This window comes from Dipodomys spectabilis, unplaced genomic scaffold (genome assembly GCF_019054845.1).
Source record: "Dipodomys spectabilis isolate Male_0828 unplaced genomic scaffold, ASM1905484v1 ptg000175l, whole genome shotgun sequence".
NCBI classification, from domain to species: domain Eukaryota; kingdom Metazoa; phylum Chordata; class Mammalia; order Rodentia; family Heteromyidae; genus Dipodomys; species Dipodomys spectabilis.
This window is the reverse complement of record NW_024870852.1, coordinates 19,821,090-19,844,510: the sequence shown is the minus strand read 5'-3', so window position 1 is coordinate 19,844,510 and position 23,421 is coordinate 19,821,090. Positions and strand designations below refer to the sequence as shown.

The following is a 23,421-nucleotide window of genomic DNA, read 5'->3' as shown; positions in this document are numbered from 1 at the left end:
GGAACATACTTTGAGAACCACTGTTCTCAACTGATTTTCATGACCATCCTAGGTGGCAAGTATTCCCATTCCCGTTGCCAGAGGAGGAAACGGACATCCCAGGTAACTCGAGTCTGGGGGGCACTTGACATCTATTGAACGCCTACTGCACACCCGGCGCTTTGCACAAAGCCCCCCTTCCACCCTCCCCGGCCCCAGGTGTCTGCCCCGGAGTCATGGTGAGCGAGTCCTCAGGGTCGGGCGCCGGCGCCCCCTGGCGGCGACGAGACGAGGCGCTGCGCGTGAACGTGGGCGGCGTGCGGCGGCGGCTGAGCGCACGCGCCGTGGCGCGCTTCCCGGGCACGCGGCTGGGTCGCCTGCAGGCCGCGGCGTCCGAGGAGCAGGCGCGGCGCCTGTGCGACGACTACGACGCGGGGATACGCGAGTTCTACTTCGATCGGCACCCGGGCTTCTTCCTGGGCCTGCTGCATTTCTACCGCACCGGCCACCTGCACGTGCTGGACGAGCTGTGCGTGTTCGCCTTCGGCCAGGAGGCGGATTACTGGGGCCTGGGCGAGAACGCCCTGGCCACGTGCTGCCGGGCGCGCTACCTGGAGCGGCGCGTGGCGCGGCCTCGCGCGTGGGACGAGGACAGCGACACGCCGAGCAGCGTGGACCCGTGCCCGGATGAGATCTCCGACGTGCAGCGCGAGCTGGCGCGCTACGGCACGGCGCGCTGCGGCCGCCTGCGCCGCCGCCTGTGGCTCACCATGGAGAACCCGGGCTACTCGCTGCCCAGCAAGCTGTTCAGCTGCGTCTCCATCGGCGTGGTGCTCGCCTCCATCGCCGCCATGTGCATCCACAGCCTGCCCGAGTACCAGGCCCGGGAGGCCGCGGCCGCCGTGGCCGCCGTGGCGGCGGGCCGGAGCGCCGAGGAGGTGCGCGATGACCCGGTGCTTCGGCGGCTCGAGTACTTCTGCATCGCCTGGTTCAGCTTCGAGGTGTCGTCGCGCCTCCTGCTGGCGCCCAGCACGCGCAACTTCTTTTGCCACCCGCTCAATCTCATCGACATCGTGTCGGTGCTGCCCTTCTATCTCACGCTGCTGGCCGGGGCGGCGCTGGGCAAGCAGGGCGGGGCCGGCGGCGAGGACTTGGGGGACCTGGGCAAGGTGGTGCAGGTCTTCCGTCTCATGCGCATCTTCCGCGTGCTCAAATTGGCGCGCCACTCCACCGGGCTCCGATCGCTGGGCGCCACGCTCAAGGTAGGATGTTTGGAGGCGGGGGGGGGGGGGGGGGGGGGGAGGGTTGGGATAGAGGAGAGTGAGGGGAGGCTCGGGCAGGTTAGCTGGTGGATTTGTCAAGCCTCCGATGTCCGGGCGCACATCCGGACTGAGAAGCCAGGCCAGGCGCAGAGCTAGATGCCAGGGGGACTTTCACATCCAGTCTGACCTCTTTCCAAGGGCCCTGTAAGGTTTACTATTACCCCTGTTTCTGGAAGAGAAGACGCAGTCATTGCTTGGCTTGGCTTTCTTTTTGCAAAGGAGAAGACAAAGATCATTCCTCACCTCTATTGCCCACCCCCACTTTTTTTGTGTGCATCCTGGGGCTTGAACTCAGGCCCTGGGTGCTTGTTCCTGAGCTTCTTTGGCTCTAGGCTCGCCCTCTACCACTTGAGACACAGCACCACCTCCAGCTTCTTCTGAGTAGTTCATGGGAGATCAGAGTCTCATGGACTTTCCTGCCTGAGACCTCCATTCTCAGATCTCAGCCTCCTGAGTAGCTAGGATTAGACATGAGCCACTAGTGCCTGGCACTCTTCCCCCCACCCTGCCTACCCCCCCTTTTTTTGAGGCAGTCTCACCATATATAGGCCAGACTAGCCTTGAACTCCCTACATAGTCAAGTCTGGCCTCAGACTCTTTGGCTTTCAAGTGCCGTGATTACAAACATGGGTTACCAGGGACAAAGGTCACTTCTGATGTATCTACCAAACTTCAGTTTATAGAACAAAAATAGGCCAGCCTGGAAGTTAAATGGCTTCTCCCCTTAAGCCTTTCTTCTGGCATTATCAGAAGGCCCAGGTAGTCATCCTTAATAGGCCAAACCTAGGAATATAGCCCTGGAGCTAACACTTACTGAGCACAGAACCTATTCTGTGCCAATTTCACATCTATTATTGATTCGTCCTTAGGACAACTTCCTCAAGAAGATGCTGTTATTCATTTTCTTCCCGTAGATGAAGATCATGAGTTTAGAAGGCTTTGGTTTTTTTTTTTTTTTTTTTAAAGCCTAGTCACAACTTATTGAACACATTGTCTTAGTGTCAGGTTCTGCCCAAGGGGTGAAATTAGCCTGGTTGAGAAAGAAGGAAGGCAATGTGAATAACTTGTAACAAGGTTTGGCCAAAAGACAGGATGAATGCTGGCAGAGGGGACACAGAGGGGATGGGGCGGCAAATATGTGGTCTAAGAAATGCATGGGTCATGGTACTCAAGGCATGAACTCTTGGCCCATAAGTTCTTACCCCTTCTCCAGAACATAGAAAGCTTGTGAAGACATATATTGTCACCCCTTTGCAGATGTGGAAACTGAGGCTCCAGTGAGTGACAGGACTTACCAAAGGTTCTTAAGTAAGTAAATGGCAGAGGCCAGAGACTAGCCTCACTGTGCCCAACTCCAGCACTCAGGCTCTTTCTCCTAAAACATCATGCAATTCTGTGAAGAATCGCTGGAAGGCACTCAAAGGTCCCTTCCACCTTTGCTCAGTAAATTCTGTTGCCTGTCCTCCTGGCAGGGAAGTTAAGGATTCAAGACACTGGTAGATGATCTAGGCAGAATCCCAGGGTAATGATCCAGTTCAGATAATTCTGCTAGCCAGACCCCTTAAATGCAGTGTCTGTCTAGGAAAGATCCTTATACCCCATAACTCCAACTTGCCTCTACCATGGGAATCATGCTATGGCAGAAAATCATGGCTTGAGGATCTTAGCTTTATGTGCAAGGAGGAATATAATAGTGATCCAGGCTGTTAGGGTCAAGATTCAAGTGTAACGTTGTCCAGACCAGACCCTTGCCATGACTCAAGTGTGAGGCCCCAGGCTGGAAATGGCTCTCTGAACACATAGAAGCTTGCCAGAAAGGTATTATCTGTGGCTCTACCACAGACCTACCTTAATTGAGTCAAATTAAATGGTACAAATTGAATTAGTTGGGTTCTGACTTTTAAACAAGAATTATATGATGTTGGCACACAATACAGTTTTCTCTAAGTTAAGTTCTCTCAGCCTGGCATTAATAAACATTTGGAGTCAAATAACTCTTTATTGTGGGTGCTGCCCTATACACTGTAGGACGTTAAACCACACCCTTCACCTCTACCCGTGGCATACCTGTTCCCACTACAATAACCAAAAGTATCTCCAAATAATGCCAAATGTCCCCAGGTGGGGCCAAAACCACCCCATTTGAGAACCCCTGTCCACAGTCTTGACTTCACAGTAGAGCAGATGTATACATCCATAAGCAAATGTGACGTGTGTTTTGTCTGGGGAACCCATATCTTCTCAGTTTCCTTGAGGGGCAGAAAAGGTTTCTTTTCGTACCTGCCAAATGTGATCGACCAGTCAAAAGGACACAAAACCTAACTAACTGCATTGTAAAATATAAACTATGATTCTTTTGGTTTTGCAAAGGAAAAAAAAAATCAACAGGATCTCTGAGTTAAAAGAAAGCTCAGTGGCCAGGCAAGCACCTTTGCAATAGAAATTAGGCCTATATTCAATCCCAGAGAGTTTTGTTGCCCTATAATGAGAAGACCTTAGAGTTAGGTTACTTGGGTCTTGGTGCTAGCTCGACCTTACTCTGTGACTTGGGACCCAGTCAGTGCTATACTCTCTGGGCCTCAGTTTCTCCTATGCCCATCTAGCTGATTCAGGTTCTTGCATTGTCTTCCAGCACAGCTACCGCGAGGTGGGCATCTTACTGCTGTACCTGGCCGTGGGTGTGTCAGTGTTCTCTGGCGTGGCCTACACGGCGGAGGAGGAGGAGAACGTGGGCTTTGACACCATCCCGGCCTGCTGGTGGTGGGGCACGGTGAGCATGACCACGGTGGGTTATGGGGATGTGGTGCCGGTGACGGTGGCTGGCAAGCTGGCGGCCTCGGGCTGCATCCTCGGAGGCATTCTGGTGGTCGCGCTCCCCATCACCATCATCTTCAACAAGTTCTCCCACTTCTACCGGCGCCAGAAGGCTCTGGAGGCAGCTGTGCGCAACAGTGGCCAGCGGGAATTCGAGGACATCCTGAGTAGCATGGATGGGGTGTCTGAGGCGTCACTAGAGACATCCCGAGAGACCTCACAGGAGGGACGGTCTGCAGACCTGGAGAGCCAGGCCCCCAGCGAACCTGCCAAGTCTCAGAGTTATTAAAACCATAGTTCTGCATCCCCGGTCCACAGCCAGCTGGAACCCAGCAGAGCCCTCCCTGCCTAGGTTCCTCTCATGACCATTTGTGCCCAGCCCGAAATCAGACCCAGGGACTGCATACTTACTTCCAAAGGCCCAGGGTGGTAAAGGACAGTGTGCCCCCACAAAGTGGCTCAGAGCCACCTGAGGAGCAAGCATGAGTCAGGAGCAAGGGGAAAGCAGGGTGGTGATGGTTTTGAGTACCACCTGTGACTCTGTGCTGGAAGATGAGAATCATCCCCATTTCACGCATGACAGAACTGAAGCCTAGAAAGGAGCAACGACTCACACAACATGTCATAACTAGAAGTTAGGGAGTCTGGTCTGGAGTCCTTGCTTATGGTCTGCTCACTGTCGTCTACCCTCCACAGTTTGCATGTGGATTTTAGGAGGGGTATGGATCCTAATTAATAGCCATCTATCAGAGGGGATTGGGACACAGGAGCCCTGGACCCCAGCTGTGGCTTTCAAAGTGCTTCTAGAAGTAGTTAGCTTTCAAAGGGGAGTCCTTGCTGCCTCCTTAGCGGCTCTGCGAGTTTGCTGAGGGATCATCTCCTGCACCTTCCTCCTAGGGCTGACTTAGGACAGAGCAAACCTGACAGGGTGCTGCCTGAGTCACAGATCCAGCTCTGTACCTGCTGTGGGAAGTGAGCCAGCCCTGTGCTCCCACTTCAGGATCCCAGGCCATCCATCAAAGGGTCACCATCAGTGACCCAGAGGGAGGTGAAAGCCAAATGGAGCTGAGGAGGCAGCTCAACTCTGAAATATCAGTGACACAGGACTGCCATGCATGAACCCCCATTCCAACTTGGCAAGGTCCCTTCTGCCCACTACACACGCCTCTAGTCCTGCCTGAGTAACCATCCAAGCAAACACTTGAGACTTAACATCCCTTTTAGTAAGCTATGACCCTGTCCTCCTTGCTGGGGGTACATCTTTATATTCTCCTGTCAAATCTTCTGTCCGCTGGCTGAGCAAGGTGGAAAGGGTTCCCAGAGCCCTTTCATACAGCATGGCTAGAGCACCAATCACCATGCCGCCATGGCCTGCCTGGTTCCTTCTGTCCCGTCACACTGAACCTCAAAATGGAAGGCACTTTGTAACTGAACCCCAGACTTGCAGCAGGATAGGACTGTAGTACATGTTGTTTACATCAACCAGTTCCCACAACCTGTCAGGCTTTGAGGGCAAAGAGGAAATCACCAAAGACCTTCCCTTATAAGGGAAAGAAAGGTTTATTCAATTTGGCCTCCTTGGCCCTGCTTGGTTTTTGAAGTTTTTTGTTTGTTTGTTTTTCTTACCATAACCCTCTTACAAGGTTTTCACTCAGTCATTTATGAATAGAGGTTTTATGTGTGGGTTACAGACAGGTTTTCGTGTAGTTTAAGTTTCTGAATTTCTTTGGAGGAGGTCTGTGCACTCTGGTTTCTCATAGCATCTCCTCTGTCCCTACAAAGACACATGCCACCATGTTATACCCACCCACCCACTTGTCAGATTTAGCCTCCTAGTCTCTGAATCATTGACTCTTCATTAGATCCAAAAGATAATAATGGCTGGGTCTGGTGGTACATGGCTATAATCCCAGCAGTTTAGGAGGTGAGGGCATGAAGATCACAAGTTTGAGGCCAGCTTGGGTAAAAATATAAAAACAAACTAGGGATTTCACTCAAGTGGTAGAATACTTATTTAGCAAGCACAAAACCCTGGGATCAACACCAGTATCAGAGGGAGGGGAAAGAGAGGGAAGGAGGGGGAGAGAGAATGATGGTAGACAAATCAGATATTGCTATACTCATGATGCTACTTGAACTAGTAGGAAATAAAGACTTTAATCCACTAGTTACAAAACTATCCAATAGTGAGCTCAGCTAAATACAGAGAACTATAAGCACATACAATGTGTCAGGTTTTACTACCCAAGAAGATCGGAGACAGCAAGTAATACTTAACCTGCCATTGTAAGGATGAACAGCCAAGTAAGCAAAGGAGATTTGGGGTGGGGAATGGCATGTGGATAGTACATGGTGGGCTGCCAATACACACGTGGTGTCCAGATTGAGCAGAGGCTAGAGCTAAGCCAGAGCAGCTGTCAGGAGCCTGCCTCCCATACAGGCCTTCCTGCACACTCACCTCTTCACAACCAGTCCAGCTGTGCCCAAAATGAGGAACAGAGGTATTTGAAGGGCTTCATGCATCCCTCCTTTGATTTGACCTAACACACTGAGAAGCCAGATGGCTTCTAGACTTCCTGCAGTCTCTAATGCTGCTGTGGGAACAGCTCAGGGAAGAATCATCCGACTCAAGTCCAACACAAAGTTGTGTGTAATACTGGCCCAAATGTCACAATTCTTTCCCACCCCAGTGTATTAAAGAAATGCATCATGCAAATAAAGAGCCATGCCTAAGTACCTGTTTCTGTTTGCATGGAGTTGCTTCTGGGTAGCTGGGGAGGGAGGATATGCAGAGTGCCCTGGAATCCACATCTTTTGGGTCTGCTCTTAGATTTGGCCCACAAAGTATGTTTGTAGCCAGTGACAAGAGGCTAGTTGGAATTAACTCAATTACAGTAAATAGTGGAAATGAACAACTGTTAGAATTAGGGTTATTTGGCTGCAAGCAACAGAAACTCACTGAATACCTTCAGCAAAAGTAAATATTTTGGGGATTATGTTCTCTTTCTGTTTCTGCCATAAATAATTACCTAGCTAGGTAATTATTTATGTGTCTCATACCTGTAATCCTAGATATTTGGGAGCTAAAACTAAAGGATCATAGTTCAAAGCTAGCTTAGGCAAAAATGTTCCTGAATCTCTTAATACCAAGAAACCATCAAAATGTTAGACTGGAGGTGTGCTTCAAGTGGTAGAGTACCAGCTGTGAGCAAAAAAAATCAAGTATAGCCCTTGTAGTACTAAATGACTTTAAGTGGCAGAAATTTATTCTCCTACCGGTCTGGGATTCAGAAATTCAAAATCAAGGTGTTGGCAGCACCCTGATCATTTCCAGGAATTTGGGAGAGTCCTCTCGACTCCTCTGGATTTTGCCAACAGTGGCATTCCATGGCACATAGCTCCATCTGTCTCTGTCCATGGTGTCCTGTTCTCTTTGCCTCTGTGTGCCAAATCTCTCAATAAATCTTTCTCATAAGGACATTTGTGATTTTATTTAGGGCCTACTTCGATAGGCCAAGGTGACCACTTTTCAAGATTCCTAATAATATTTTGCTAAAAGACCCTGTTCCAAATAAGGTAATATTTACAGGCTGTAGAGACCTAAATGTGGGTACATGTTTGAGGTCACTGGTAAGCCTACCACAAAAGGGTGTATGAAGTTCATCCAATCAAAGGAAGAACCGACTGACAAGGCTTCAGGAAGTACACAACTTTTAAGAGTTACCTACACCATGAGTTCTTGCCTCATTCAGAGCCCTCTGAATATTATGGCAAACTTCTGAAAATGAAATGCCAATGCCGGGGTTCTTGCCCTTCTGTGTTCTTTCCCGCTCTAAAATTAGGAACCCACTTCAAATTGCAGCTTCTCCCAACCTGCTACTCCTGATCTAGACTTTCTTCAAACCAGGGAAAAGCATGCTGGGTTCACTGGAGGCCATCGTAAGAGAATTAGAGGGGAGAAGTCGCAGTATAAAACCAATCTAGCATCTTGTCTTCAGAAATCTTTTATCCTCTTCCTGTTTACATGAGGCCAAGGGATTTGGGCCCTGCAAGTTCCAATTTCTGTGGGCCATCATTTGGTCCAAGTTTGCATTAGCCAACTCATCAAATTGCTAGAGCCCAGCCAGCTCTTGGAGCTAGCATAGAAGGCAGAATCCCTGCTAAGTGCATCAATCTCAAGAAGACCAGCCTGGTCCAAAATTCCACTTCCCCTGCATGATCAAATACCACAGAAATCCATTTCCACAAAAATTCCCCACGTTTCCAATGCATTAATTAACAAGTGTCTACAATTTTGTATGGGTCCAAGGTTCTTTCCTGCTCAGTTTACTTTTACTCTCCAAACCAAATTGGTCCCTGGCTCCCAGCTAAGCAGCCCTGAGGAGTGGAACAAATAGGAAGTCAGGAGGTTTCTTTCCTCTCTAGGGTAAGTTGTGAACGACTTACATCAGTGTTTAGAGAGCCTTGGTTTTTTTTCTCACATGCTCTCATGCTGCATGAATTGCAACATTGAACTTCATAACTTCAGCAAGACTGAATTCAGGAACCTGCACAATCAATTTTGGTTATTTGGAGAATTCAGACTGCAAGTCATGAATAGCTTTTTTTTTTTTGGTCAGTCATAGAACTTGAACTCTGGGCCTGGGCGCTGTCCCTCAGTTCTTCAGCTCAAGGCAAGTGCTCTACCACTTGAGCCACAGCACCACTTCTGGTTTTTCTGGTGGTTTACTGGAGATAAGAGTCTCACGGACTTTTCCTGCATGAGCTGGCTTTGAACTGTGATCCTCAGATCTCAGCCCCCTGAGTAGCATGAATAATTCTTTCACCTTGATCACAGGAATGAAAAATGCTCCACTTTTCATTTTGTGTTACTATTTGGGTTTGCTTTATTGATTGACTCTTTTACATTGCTCTATGCAGTTACTAAAAAAACATTTTATCACACAAGCTGGGCATTCCTCACTTCCTTAAAATTGGACTGTGATGGATGCCACAACCACCCGCAGAAACCAAATGATAACAATACAAGAGATAGCTCCTCATCCACAGTCTGCCACTTTACCAGGCCAGAGCATGAGATGAGCACCCCAAGCGAGGGGACATTGTGTCCATGACAATTTAGCAGTCACCAAATTGCTCCTGTTACTGCTGTGAGCCCAGCAGTTCCCAAAACAGGAAGGGTGGAGTTGGAGATGGGGTTCAGGTGGTAGAGCATCAGCCAATAAGTCAAAGTGTCAGGTACAGAGTTGGAGTTCTAGTTTCTGACCCCCACCCCCATCCCACCCCCCAAAAAAAGAACCAAAAGAGAAAAGGAACTTGGCAGGTGCCACAATTACAATTGTCCCTTGCAGTCTTATGAGTCTTGGTTTCAGTCTGTAAGATGGAGAGATGATTTCTAGAATTTCTAGAAATGTTCAGGATCCTGAGTTGCATGGGCAAGCTCAGAATATCTGGATCTTCTGGGGGATATGGTGTTAATGGTGAAGAAATTCTGATAATTTCTCCCTCTTTGTGGTGACCTTCAGATTGGGACTTCCCTGATGAGTGAAATATAGTTATTACTTAAGGATAATCAGACTTAGTATCTGCCCCCTCATAGCCCCATATTGCAGATTCAAACAGAGAGATCTAGGGAAGTCCAAAGTTACATAGAAAGCGTTTGGTTGAGAAAACATTTCACCTCAATTCAAGGCCCTGATTTCAAACCCCTTATTACCACCCTTTCTTCCATGTCCCCCCCACCAAAAAAAGCAGATCATGGGTTTAAACCTAGAATACCTAATACAAAATTATATTCATGGAGTGTATTTTAGCCGTGGTGATACTGTATTCCTACCATCAGCAGTTTGGAAAACTTAACTCCATAGGCCCCACTAGAAGGAAATGCTTTGATGTGTGGGCCTGATTGAGTTGCTTCTCTCCTCAGCGCTGAACACATCTCTCAGGTGTTAGTGATGGTCCTCAATGACTGTAAGTGCTCATACTTGAGGCCAACTAAGTCCTGTGCACGGGTGTGGAAAAAATTCTCTAGGAAATTAGGAAGCTGAGAAGCTGACATTCTTTGAGTTGAAAAGCTGTTTTGAATCCTGTTAGTAGTAAGGAAGAAGATAAGACAGAGGTTGACTGATGTTTAATCTTGTGTAGAAGATCAGTTGAGAACTCAAAGGGAATTTGTTAGAGGAAAAATTGCACACACCTTGGTCTTAGAAGTCAGACTTGGGTTCAGATATTGGCCTTGTTGCTTACCACTTGCATGACCCTGGACTGGACCTGGGACTTGGAAGCAGCACCTTCTTAGGGTAAACCTCTGATACCCATAGTCCTCCCCATCTTCTCCTTACCCAATGAGACAGGGCAGGATCTCTCAGTGCCAAGTGACAGACCTGACTTCACTCAAGGTGGATCCAGAGGTTCACCGGAGGTCATCACCTCCCTCCCGCGCTTCTCTCTCTGCTCTGCATTACCGGTCTGGCTTCATTCTCAGGCAGTTATTAAAAAAATATTTGAATGTGATGGGAGGACATGAGGGATGCCATGTGGTGTAGACCAGATGGACTTGGGCCTGAGCCTCCGTGGTGGGATCTTGATTGGGTTTCTTGTCCTCTCTGAGCCTCAGCTTCTGCACATGTCTCTCACAGCGTGTTAAAGTCAAGTTCAAGTGAGATAATGTGGACATGCCAGCACAGTAAACACAAAAAACAACACACACACACTGGCAGGAGCCTCCGCAGCCTCCAACAAAGGCCTTGATTCCCTCACGACAGCTCAGACAACTGAACGGAGGGTGTTAGGAAATTGTTTGCTTATCCACAGATTGCAACTTTTATCTACATATTACAAATTAGACTCACATATTTGATGCTACCGTTGAATGAACGGAAGGTATTAGGAAATTGTTTGCTTACCCACAGGTTGAAACTTTTATCTACATATTACAAATTAGACTCACATATTTGATGCCACTGTTGAAGGAGCACCAGAGTCCAGAAGCTTGGGTACAGGTTGGACTTGACATTGCCAAAACTTCGGGCCTCAGCTGCGTCATGCCAAAACAAAGTGCTGGCTGAGGTAAATGCAAGCAGGCTAAAAGGAACCACTCCTTAACTGACATAGGCCTGGAGAGGTTCCCATCCATGACTGGGAGACCTGCAAACTCAGCACTGGGGACTAGAATTTTCTGTTTATTCCCATATAAAATGCGTAACTCATGATGCATTTTCTCATCACCGAACAACCTCATGGAACAACCTCATGTACTGAGTACTCAAAGAATGAGAATGTGACCACACCCTAGAGGCCTTCCTCATGCTCCTCCCTCTGCATACCTCCACATCCAACAAAGGGAAGCTCTATCCTCACTCTGCATATCATAGATTACTTTGCCATCATTTTGAATTTTATACAAATAGGGTTGTATGGCTTTTTTTTGCTGTAGAAAAATATACCTAATGTACCATTTTTAGTGTATAGTAGGTAATTTGTTGTACGATCATCACACATCTCTATATTCTGTCATCTTCCAAACTAAACACTAGCTAATTAAACACTAGCTCCCCATTCCTCCCTTTCCTACAGCAACCAGCATTCTGCGTCCTGTCTCTATTAATTTGCCTACTGTAGGTATCTTATATGAGAACATATATTTTTTTCTTTTCTGACTGCCTTATTTCATGTAGCATTATATTTTCAAAGTTCACCCATGTTGTAGCATCTGTCAGAATGTCCTTCCTTTTTAAGAATTGAATAGTTCTACACATAAAACATACTTGTCTCTTCTTTCATTATCATTCAAGTATCAAGATGTATTACCTCTTCCAGAGAGCTTCATTGGAGGCCCCTGCAGCACGGCCACTCCATCAAGTGTGCTGAAAGCTGTGTACTTCCTTCAACCACAACATTCACAAGGTTGTAAGCTTCTGTGTTGGACTGACTCCTCACAAGTTCTGCACACTCTGTGCATCTTTATGTCCTGGTCGACTAGCTCAGTCTCTGGCACAAAGTACATGTCCAACGAAAACTCACCTGCTTCTTCTCATCCTTGAATCCTGGAACACAAACTCTACACAGGAGTCAATGTCACTAAAGCTTACACCACTACTATGCAGGCACATATGCAAGACCTCATTTTTTAAAAAAAGGGAGTCATTTAAAAAAGAGCCATGGTCCAAAGGACAAATTTATTTAAAACAAAGATGACATGGTATAGGGAGGGATGGAGAGAGGGAGGGAGGGAGGAAAGGAGGGAGGGAGGGAGGGAGGGAGAGAGGGAGGGAGGGAGAGAGGGAGGGAGGGAGGGAAAAAGGATAATTCTAACATAAAAACACATTTGAATCATCTCAAATTTTAAAACCCAAACCAAAGGCAGTGGAGGAAGCTATGTCTCACCCATATACAAACTGCTGACCTTGACCAATTATTTACATCCAAGCCTAACAAAATAGCTTTTCAAGTCAGCACTTAAGCCAGTGTGTTTAGTTTTCATTACAAAAAAAAAAATTAAAGCTACAAACTTCACATTTTTAAATTGTACATCAGCAACAGCATTTAAGTTTTTATTTTCCAAGTTGGTCCGAGTGCAAGCTGGTAGAAATTTCTTTTTTCAAACATAAAAATGTGGATTCCAAAGACAATGAATACAGTCATGACATCAATGTGGTGCTGAAAGGTGGGCAGGTGGGGCTGGGCAGGAGCAATTTCCCCCTAATAAGGAGCTTCAGTCTTTGGAGGCAACATGGAATGTTAGAAAGGACACCAGAAGTACCAGGATTTGAATTCCGACTCTTAAGTTATATTCTAGTACTATGACTTTGAGTAAGACTACCTCTCTGAGCCTCAGTTTTCTCATCTGTAAAAGGCAGACAGTAATGCCCCCCTTTTTTTTTCTCAGAGCTCTTTTTTCTTCTAAACTTTGGTATATTTCCAGGAATGTATCTACTTTATTTAGGTTGTTGGGTTTATTAGCATATAGTTGTACATAATATTCTGTTATTAGCCTTTTAATAGCTATAGGATCTTTAGGATCTATAGTGATGTCACCTCATTTCTATCATTCCTGTTATTGGGGTTATTGAGTTTTAAATGATATAAATAAGTTTTGGCATCTGGTAGGTGTTAAGTGTTTCCTGGTTTGGAACCTATAGTCTTAAAGAGTCAAGGTTATAATTTTTTAAACTGCTTTAAACTGCTCAATCTATCTATCTATCTATCTATCTATCTATCTATCTATCTATCTATCTATCTATCTATCTATCTATCTATCTACCTACCTACCTACCTACCTACCTACCTACCTACCTACCTATCTACCTACCATCATTCAACCACTTCTCCTCACTCCCAACCAAAATCTCATTATCCCAATTGGTGGTTGGGAAAAAGAATACAGGAAAAATAAAAAACAGAAATTCAGGTCTCTAGGAGGAAGGCAGTCAAAATGTTTTAGAGTACAATTTTTCAAAAGATGCAATTAGGTCATGGTTTCTCAGAAGCATAGAGCCATAGAGTTCCTTGGAAGCTTAAGTCACAAATACTCAAGCTCAATGAAGGCAAGCTCAAGTATCCTGAATGCAGCATTCAAGGAAACAATGACTATGATTTTCTTTTCTTGCCTTTCTGTCTCTAGAAAATAAATACACCTTGCCAGGAAAACTATCTGAACCAAAACAAACTGACTGTTGGCCAAAAAGCTCTGTTGAGCCGGACTGATGAGCAGCAGACTCTGCTAGATCAGCCTGTAGGGTGCATACATGCTTGAAATAAAATTAACTCCAAATCAAAGTTCATGGCCTAAGAGTACTTACGGGAAAAACAGCTTTCCTTGACTTGGATCTTGCTTAGGAAAGGAGAAATGGGCCCATCCTTTCTACTGGGCCAAGGACAAAGTTTTATTTGCTTAAAAGGGAAAGAGACTGAGACAGAACTATTAACACACATGTGCATGTGCGCATGCACACATGTGCACGCACGCACAAATGGTGTGCATTCTCATGCTTTGGCTTTTAAAACTTAATTGGCTGTTACAGTTGACTCTTGGTTTAGTTGTTTTCCACCTAAAAATTCAATTTAGAGTTAGTTTGTGAGAAAAGATGGGCACTTCGTTTAAAAAGATATATGAGTTTCCTTTTCCTGTAAATACTGGCCCCACACAAGGATGCTGTGAATCCTAATTCTATGACTTCCTGGTTGTACTGCTGAGGAAATAAATTGTCCCCTTCAGGACTACTATAAAATTTGGAGCCCACCTAGCTTATTGCCTGAATATAACCCATGGTCAGCAAATGCCAGCTGCTGCTCTTACAAGATCTTCAGATTGTCCTCTATTTTCTTTAGGCCAAGCATCGGAGACCAGTTGTATCTTGCATTGTTAAAAACTTGCTGTAATTGCAAAGAAAAGAATCTTGTCACACAGAGGAACATCCCTGCCTTCACACTGATTCTGAGGGCTAGGGAGTGAGAGCAATTATGGAGTCAAGTTACAGCATCCTCTGGTGCTACTCAATCATGGCTTCCCATCTGAGGGAAAAGACATTAGAAGAAAATAAAAAGACATTTGTCTTTCTCAATTGTCTTTCTGCTGTGTGACTAAAGGAGGCTTTCAGCCAAAGTTGCAGGAAGACGGCTCTTTTGCAAAGCCTCTCCTCTGCTTCGAGCCTAAATGTGCCTCCATGGGGGTTGGTGTGCATCTACAGAAACTGCAGAGGCTCATGGACTTGCTGACACTGAACAGTGTGGCTCCTCAGGAAAATCACAGCCAGGTCTGCTGCTAAAGAGGCAAGGCCAGAGTTTAGTCTCTGTGAGCAGTGCTCCCTGGGACAACATGACCAAAACAGACACAGATCCCACCCCTCAGGAAACGGCTGCTCAGTTCAGAGACCAAGGAGAAGAGCCCCAAGTTCCAATCTCTGTTCTTCCTCTAAGTTGATTTGCGCTATTCCCCAGGTAACTTCCCTTCTTAAGCCTCAGCTTTCCCATCTGCACAACATGGAGTCAGACGGGATGATCTCTATGGTCCTTCAAGCTCTGGCACTGTGTGTCCTTGATTGAGCTCCTGGATAATAAATCTTAGTCTGGTATTCATTTATCCTTTCCAGACCATGCCCCTCCCCTCCCCGCCCCCCACACAGTAAATGAAGAAGAAAATGGTCACATATCTGAATGTGGGTCACAGAAGCAATGCCCTCTACCCTGTCTGTAAGGAATGCAGAGTGAAATGACACATGCGTGATTTGCACAGGAAACGATGAGAGCTTCAAAAACCCTTCCCCTTCTGCTAATGGAGCACAGCCCTGTGTTTGCTGAGAGCTCCTGGTAGGCCTGTCCCTTTGTTGGATCATGGTCTCCTCTTAAGGCACTAGGCAGTATCTGGGATGTGACTTTAGGCAGTTAGGAGAGTGGAGATAGATGAAGACGTTGAAACAACAAAGGCCAATTTGCAAAGAGGCTTCCCCTGGGACTCCAAGAGCAAATGCAAATCCTCAAGGCTTTCCCTGTGCATCACTGACAGCTCCAGAAGTCAGTGAGGACCACACAAAGCTGAAAATGTGAGAGGACTGTCCGGGTCCTACTTTTTCAATGCGGCCTTGCAAAGGTGAGGTTGGCTCCTGCAGTCCAGTGACTCCTTATGAGCCTCCCTCTGTCCTCTTGTTCCACAGTACCATAAGCTTACAGAAAGAGGCAAAAATGTTCAAAACTGTACCTGTACAGAGATGCCACCACATGGAGTGGGAATCTATTTATAATTTATATATACGCATATTTATATTTTTTTAAAAGTCTTCAGAAAGAACAACCAAAAGCTATTGGGAAAAGAAATCCAAAAAGATAATGTAAAACTTTCCCAGCTAGACTCAACTAGGAGTCTCCGTTCCTGGGATTTAAAACTCTGAGTTAAAAGCGCCCATACAAATCTCTTGAAATAGTAAATCTGGCCAGTGGAAATACTCACATCAAGATAACACAAGTAGCCCCTCCAGTGGCGCATGTTCCTGAGTTCACAAAGGTGCTGTGGAGAAATGACAGAGCAGATGCTGGCTAACAAACATGAGACATGTGATCTAGAGTCAGCCACCTGGGCCCAGCCTCCCTCAGAAGTTTTGTTGTCGCCTCTTCTTAGCTTCAATGGCATCCAGGATTGGCTGCCGCTTGGACTGGTACTTCTGCCGGATCTCTTCAATTTCCTGTTCCATCATGGGATCAAGGGCCAAGAGCCTCTTCTGAAGGTCTTCCACTGTCCAACTCTTAAGCTAGGAGAGAAGGATAGAGTAGTCATGACCAAGCCTAGGAGGATTCTGTGCTCAGACCAAGCATGGGCTGGTGGCAACTAGACAGAGAAAGCTCATTCCAGTGAATGGCACACTACAAAGCTGTCCAGAGACAAATTATTACTGCAAACGCGCTAAGTCCTAATTCTTATTGTTTTGATTTAATGTGTCTTAACCAGGAATGAAAAAGTTTCACCTCCCCATCCTTTTAAATTTTATGTGTGTGTACATATATATATGTATATATATATGTATATATATTTCATTGCTAGGGCATTAAAATAAAAGAAACTTGCTGTGTGGAAAATAATGGCCACCTCCCACTTGCCCAATGTGTAAGAAGAGCATATGTGCCCATCTCTCCCTGAATCCCCAGCCTAGAGGAGAGTGCTGATTAAGGGCAGATGTCTCACCACTTCTAGCCTCAGTGCCTTGGCAATGTCATATTAATCACCACTAACAGTTACCAGGGGTGAATTATATGCCAGGCACCACTAACAAGTTACGGGGGCTTGTGGGGGCGGTGGGGGGGTGCAAATGATATGCCAGGTACCACTTTAAGCACCATGTATGGATCAAACTCATGGTTGTTGAACATATAGGTACAACAACCTTTGGGGAGACCCTGAAATTTCCAAGACTAAGTTTACAAACAGAGAAAACAGTACTTGATATGTAAAAATAAGTACTAGTACTTATACTAGAACTAATACTAGTATTTATATAGTGCCTGTGCACCAGACACCAAGTATTTTATATGCATTGATTCATTTAGTTCTCACAACAAATGATAGGAGCTATCACTTGCTACAGATGGACATGCCTAGGAAGAGGGCAGCTCTGTAGCCCATCTACTTCCCACCTCCCAGTGGCAAAGTCAAGATTCAAACCCAAACAATATAGCTCCAAAATCCATGTTCTTAACCTGCTTTGTGGGGAGCACACTGGCAAAGCATAGGCCTTAGTATACAATCTGTGTGTTTAAAACACAGCTCTATCTATTGCAAAGGCCATAAGACCCTGGCAAGTTACCAACTACCCTAGACCTTCGCAGTCACAGAAGCAGGAGAGTGCTGTCTGATCATGCATATTAGAGATCTTCTGCCACATGTGTGGAAGGCCACTGACTCGGAGCAAGGCCCATCTTGGCTGGTGGGGTTTGAATGAATGCTGACATTATCCACGGTGGGAAAGTACAGTGTTTCCAGAACACAGAGGTTCAACCAAGTCTCACAAGAGATCTACTGTGTCCACATTTAGAAAGCCATCATTTTCCTGTTGAGGCCTCAACAGGGAAGTGTTAGAGAAGGTGGATGAAGGGGCCCTTTCTGTCTGCCCTTCCGTAGGGGTGGGTTGTGAATGAGTGCCACAGTGGCCTCCCTAGAAATGGATAGTGTGATCTGTCACCACAGGAATTTTCCTTGGCTGCTTTCAGGGAGGTTGTCTGAGAAGTAAGAAAAGCCTAACAGTCTAAAATGTAAGAGTGTGTGTGTGTGTGTGTGTGTGTCAGGGAGGTTGTCTGAGAAGTAAGAAAAGCCTAACAGTCTAAAATGTAAGAGTGTGTGTGTGTGTGTGTGTGTGTGTGTGTGTGTGTGTGTGTGTGTGTGTGTGTGTGTGTGTGTGTGTGTGTGTGTGTGTGTGTGTGTGTGTGTGTGTTATGAGAATGGAAAGATGTGAGGTATAAGGAAGTACTGGAAAGTTAAGCTGAAAGAAATGCACCTTTCTTTCCATCCTGTGGTTTTAAACCACCTTGGACGTTGATGTTCTTGGCCCAGAGATACCCCAAAAAGCAATTCTCACCTAGTCTTTAGCATTTTTAATTTCTCCTCCAAAAGGAGAATATCTCCAACCCAATGCTGAATGTTACTGGTAGCTAATCTTATTCTTCAGTGTATACTGGCTATGAAGAAGTAATTTCACCTCTTGAGCATCCATCTCCTATAAAACAGACCATATTCCTGTTCTGCCAATCCTGGAAGGCAGGAGACTTAGAAAAGATCATGAGGTGGCATTCCTGGCTCTGAACTTCTTGTGTTTGGGGGCTATTGTTATTATAGTTACTATCAATATTATTAATATTGTGGGAAGGTCTTTCATTTCCCAAACACAAACTGTTTTTGAAACCCTGATTCTAGCAGAATCAAGCAAAGAAGAAAATATTCTACTTTACTTTGTGCTAACCATGCCTAAGAGCTGGAATTTTCCCATAGTAACTACTTAAGAGCAAAACAAAATATTTTTTCATCTATTTATTTACAGTCATGAAACTTGCTGTGGGTCAGGGACTCTTTGAGGCACATAGGATACTTCAGTGAGCCACTACCCCTGTAAAGTCTGTATTTTAGTGAGACAAATACAAGCATGGTAAACTAGAAAGTTAGTTTCATGTTAGGCAGTAAGTGCTTTGGAAAAGAAGAGAAAACACAGAATGGAAGAAGGGGAACTGGGAAGTGGAAAGGCAGGTTTGCTTTCCAGTCATCCAGCAGAACGAAGAGTAAGTAAGCTAGTGAACTAACAGCACTGACATTCCAAGTTGCTCCATGACTTTGGGCAAACCCCTTCTCCACAAGTGTCAGTTTCTCCATTTGTAAGGCAGGGCTGAGTAGATGGTCTCAGACATTTTTCTTGTCTCCCTGTTTTTCCAAATAAGATCTATGGATCACCTGTATCAGAATCACTTGTGAGCCAGGGAGACAAGAAAAATGTCTGAGACCATCTACTCAGTCCAGAAAAAATGACATTGCCCCATTTGTTAGGAAATGGAAAAACTTGGAAAAAATTATATTAAGTGAAATAAGCCAGGCCCAAAGAAACATAGGTCCCATGGTTTCCCTTATTTGCAATGATTAGTATATGTCTGAAACAAGCAGAAAAGGTCAGATAAGTTGATGTTAGGTGAAATGAACCCCAAGATAAGTATTCAAATGTTTTTGCTTTTATGCAATTATTTCTAACATATTTATAAGATGATTTCTTTGTTGCTTTGTATGTCCCTCCCCCACGGTATAACCCCTGCTTTCACTGTATTTGATGTTGGTATAATTTGGGGAGGGGAGGGGAAAAACAACTCGTTTAAATAGGGATACAGGTGGACCCATCGCAACAATGAGATGAACAAATCATTATGTCGAAAAACAAACTTTACAACTTTGGCGCGGGGGGAGGCAACAATGCTTGATAAGAAATGTACTCATTATCTTGCCCATGTAATTGTAACCCCTCTGTATGGTATTTTCACAAAAAAAAAAAAAAAGAATCACTTGTGAGAAATATAGTCCTGAGTGGGAGCCCATAGCTATTCTGACTCTCTGGGAAGAAGCAGTTCCTGAGGTATTTTTTATAAATCCTCAAATTTGATAAGTATGTTTTTACATCTTCCTTCTTAGCTTGTCTATTAGCAAAAGTCTCACAAAATAACTTGTGCTTGTCTCTGCAGTTTCTGTTAGATTTCTAATTCTAGGCAACTTTGTTGTCCTTGATTCTAATCTGGGGCAAAGGCACTCTTGCTTTATCTCAGCCACCTTCAGTCTAATTTACGATTTCCCTAGGCCTCTAGGGCTTAAGTCACACCTGACCTATTAGAACACAGCCAAGACTGCTGAGGACTTGCTCATGTCATCTAGATATGGATTTTTGTGAAAAACAAGCACAGACAATGGCGCCATTTCACCTTCCTGGTCCTTGGTGACATAAATAAACTTCAAGTGGCTCTCTTGGAGTAAACAGCTGTGGTTCTACAGATCTGCTGCAGCCAACATCCTGAGCAGCATATCCTCGAAGCAGTCATGCAAACAACTTGAGCTCTTTTCACTAGGTGACCGTGAAATTTATCCTAGGGATACTAACCCGAGCGGTTGGGTACCTCAGTCTCTGAGGTCTCATGGAAATGTGTACCTTATATTTGAGACAAAACACTAGAGTCTCATCCTTTTTGCATATGCCAACCTCTTCTCTTTACTTCCAGTTTTCTCCACCCCAAGAATTGTACCACCAAACTCTCAATTATCCTTAACTCGGAATTATCCTTAGTCTTTCCCTTTCTCCTGCTGCCCTCCTGCCCACATCCAAGAATCAGCCGTCCTAGAAATCTAACTGACATATTGGTATGATTCAAAGCCAGTCATGGTTTTCTGTTTCCTTCTCCAACTGCCTAGATTGTAATTACACTCACTCACCATTGCCCTTCGTCCTGTTTAATGGTGTATGATGTCTGTTAAAGGATGTCTGAGAATGTAAAGGCAACAGCATGTGTGTGTGAGGTTTCTCTTAAAATTTAGGGCTGCTGGAATATGACAAAGTTCAAACTCACCCCTTTTCAGCAAGAGACAATGCCTTACTACTAGATTTTACACGTACATATGGGGAAAAAAATAGGTGAATGACTTCAGCAGTTACCAAGTATTCTGTACTGACTAAGCGTTTCATCTGAACTACTGTGTTTACTCCAACTATAAAGTGAGTACCAGTTACCTTCCTTTTACATATGAGGCCAATGAGAATAAGTAGGCAAGTCATTTGCTTCAAATTACTTCAAATCCTAAGTAATTGGAAGAGACAAGTAAATGAAAACAGCCCAAGGTTTCTGGAAATGGGGCTGTGTTTGGTAAAATATGTGGGAGAGATTAGAAAAATTAGGAATTTAACTGACATTAAATATGTTACATGGTTTATATATATATGTTATATATATGTTATATATATGTTATATATATGTCACAGTTTAAAAAAAATGCCACCAGTAGCAGTGATAGGTGGCTTCTGGCAAGTTACCTGACCTCTCTGGCATTTATTTCCCCTATCTGTAAAGTAAGTATGCTGCTTGCCTCTTACAAAAATACCAAGTGCCTACTTCATGAATGGGATGCTGCTAAGGAGCAGTGACTCAGATGTACGTGGCTGAACATTCACAGCAAATCAACACATTCGTGGGCAACATGAATGTGAAGAGTGAAATACCAAAGACATGGCTAAGCTTAAGGGCAAGAACACTGGCTTTCAGCTCTGCCTTGGTATTCCAGTGTCAATGGGCAGGTCATGTACTGTGTGCCTCCATCCCTCACTTGTTAATACAGAGTATAGTGCTTGTCCTATAAAGGACAGAGCATCAGAGATACTGGGCAAGTATAGTGTCTGGTGCATATAAAAAGAGAATGAATAGGTGGGAGCTACCATGTTAAATCCCCTTGGAAATGGGGGAAGTATGTAATATAAACAGTGGCTGCTGTTGCTGGTAGATGACATCACAATAAATTGTAGAACAGACCATGTGCATAGAAGCATCGCTAGTAAACTGTGTAGGATCCCAAATCAGATGGAGCTGGTTTATTTCTGCTGGGCTAGACCAAGAAAAGTCTTCAGATCTCAGTATCAGGAATACAGAGGCTGATGGGAAGATTTCTGGCCAGTTTAACCTTAGCAACTCTGATTGCAGTATTCTGAACCACATCTTGTCAATGTCACTGCACAACTGGCCCAGAGACCAACTGAGAAGCTTTGGCTGATGACTCATTGCAAGAGATAACTGACAAGAATTACACTGACAGGCTATTGTGAATCAGCTCAGACAAACAAAACTAAACAGATGATAATACACAGTATAGCTTTATTCTGCCTTGGCCAACAAACCCCATGGTAAGCAAACAGATCAATCCAAGGTATAGGCTTTATATCTATTTCAAAGCTCTTCTCTGCTGCTACAAACGCTCACCTTACACATCTGTTAAGGAGCCACTTGCTAATAATTTTAAGGATAAACTTCCATTCCTCACATACTTGAATACTTGTAATATTGTCTCTAATTTTATAGAATTTCTCAAATACATCATCCCTTCTGCATGGTGTAAAAGCTGATTTTGTTACAGGCCATGTCTTACTTATTATGGACAAGAAGGAGGAAAGAATACACCTTTGGAATTTAGTGAGATAATAGGGAAGTTTAACAGAAGCAATATAAAGTTACCAGTATGCCATTCCATACCTTCAACAAGACCAGCCCATAGAAAGCCATGCAAGTACAATAGAGAAAAATATACAAAGGCCACTCAAAAGGCATCTAAGGCCAGGTGCTGGCATCTCATGCTTGTAATCCTAGCTACTCAGAAGGCTGAGATCTGAAGGTTATAGATCAAATCTAGCCTGGGCAAGAAAGTCCGTGAGACTCTTATCTCCAATTAACCACCAGAAAAACTGGAAGTGGAGCTGTGGCTCAAAGTGGTAGAGTACTAGCCTTGAGTGAAAGAGCTCAAGGACAGTGTTCAGGTCCTGACCAAAAAATAAAAATAAAAAGGGCATTTAAGGTACTAATTTAGTTCTACCAAAGATACTTCCCTGTCTTGATCTGAATCTGTCTCTACCTAGAAGAAGGAGAGGCGACTCTAGTAAGATAACAACTCTCATCAGATGAGAAAGAAGATAGCCAAGCAGAGAATCAAGGAGGCTGATAATCAAATCACAGTGTGGATTAAGTAAGCACCATACCATCAATTTCCAAAGAGTCTGCTCCTTAATGAAACTGGTAAAACCATTAATGAAATATTTCCTCTGATTCAAATTATGGCCATTCCAAATAATATGCCATCATTTCCTTCTAAAAAATTATCAGCCCGGTGGCCAATGCTTCTAATCCCAGTACTCAGAAGGTTGAGACCAAAGAAAAGATGGAGCATTCAAGGCCAGGCTGGGCTACAAAGCGAGATCATGTGTACACACGCACACACGCGCGTGCGCGCACACACACACACACACTCATTCTAGCCCTGATTGCTCTTTAAGAAAAATTCTATTTTAAGAGTAGTTCTAAATTGGTATATAAATTTCACACTTACAAAGTTAAACTGTAAAAGGAAAATCTTCAGGGAGTTAATAAACACACATTAAGCTTTCTAGAATAACTCTAAATGCCTAAAGAGGATAGAGTTTAAGAATAGATAGAGCAGGATGTAAAGCTCTTCATATCTGATAACACTAAAGGGAGACAGAGAAAGTAACATCACCCTTGTAAGGATATTAATGTTTCAGAAGATGGAAAAAGCTAGCCTATCAAGTGC

General features: G+C 44.7%; 2 protein-coding genes across 3 annotated transcripts in view; one reads left to right on the top strand and one right to left on the bottom strand.

The window, feature by feature from the left end:
* On the top strand, positions 1-4,541 carry Kcns1 (potassium voltage-gated channel modifier subfamily S member 1). Of its 2 annotated transcripts, none has more exons than XM_042694754.1 (3): positions 1-73; positions 199-1,241; positions 3,934-4,541. In XM_042694754.1, the coding sequence occupies exons 1-3, from the start codon at positions 40-42 to the stop codon at positions 4,402-4,404; spliced, it is 1,548 nt and encodes a 515-aa protein (XP_042550688.1). In that variant the 5' UTR covers positions 1-39; the 3' UTR covers positions 4,405-4,541. The 2 variants fall into 2 exon arrangements, with proteins under 2 accessions (XP_042550688.1, XP_042550689.1); XM_042694755.1 differs by having other exon boundaries at positions 214-1,241; positions 3,934-4,404.
* Positions 4,542-12,676: 8,135 nt separating this feature from the next.
* Positions 12,677-23,421, bottom strand: part of Stk4 (serine/threonine kinase 4) — a 77,392-nt gene continuing 66,647 nt past the window's right edge. The window contains exon 11 of the mRNA XM_042694339.1: positions 12,677-16,357. Coding sequence (XP_042550273.1) covers positions 16,199-16,357 — 159 coding nt within the window. The 3' untranslated portion in view covers positions 12,677-16,198. The remainder of the gene's footprint in view (positions 16,358-23,421) is intronic.

Excerpts from the sequence above, each read along its gene's own strand:
- Kcns1 (XM_042694754.1), top strand. The coding sequence starts at position 40 with ATGACCATCCTAGGTGGCAAGTATTCCCATTCCC. Across the intron at positions 74-198 it reads TGGCAAGTATTCCCATTCCC|GTGTCTGCCCCGGAGTCATG; the intron begins GTTGCCAGAGGA and ends CCCCGGCCCCAG. Across the intron at positions 1,242-3,933 it reads CGCTGGGCGCCACGCTCAAG|CACAGCTACCGCGAGGTGGG; the intron begins GTAGGATGTTTG and ends ATTGTCTTCCAG.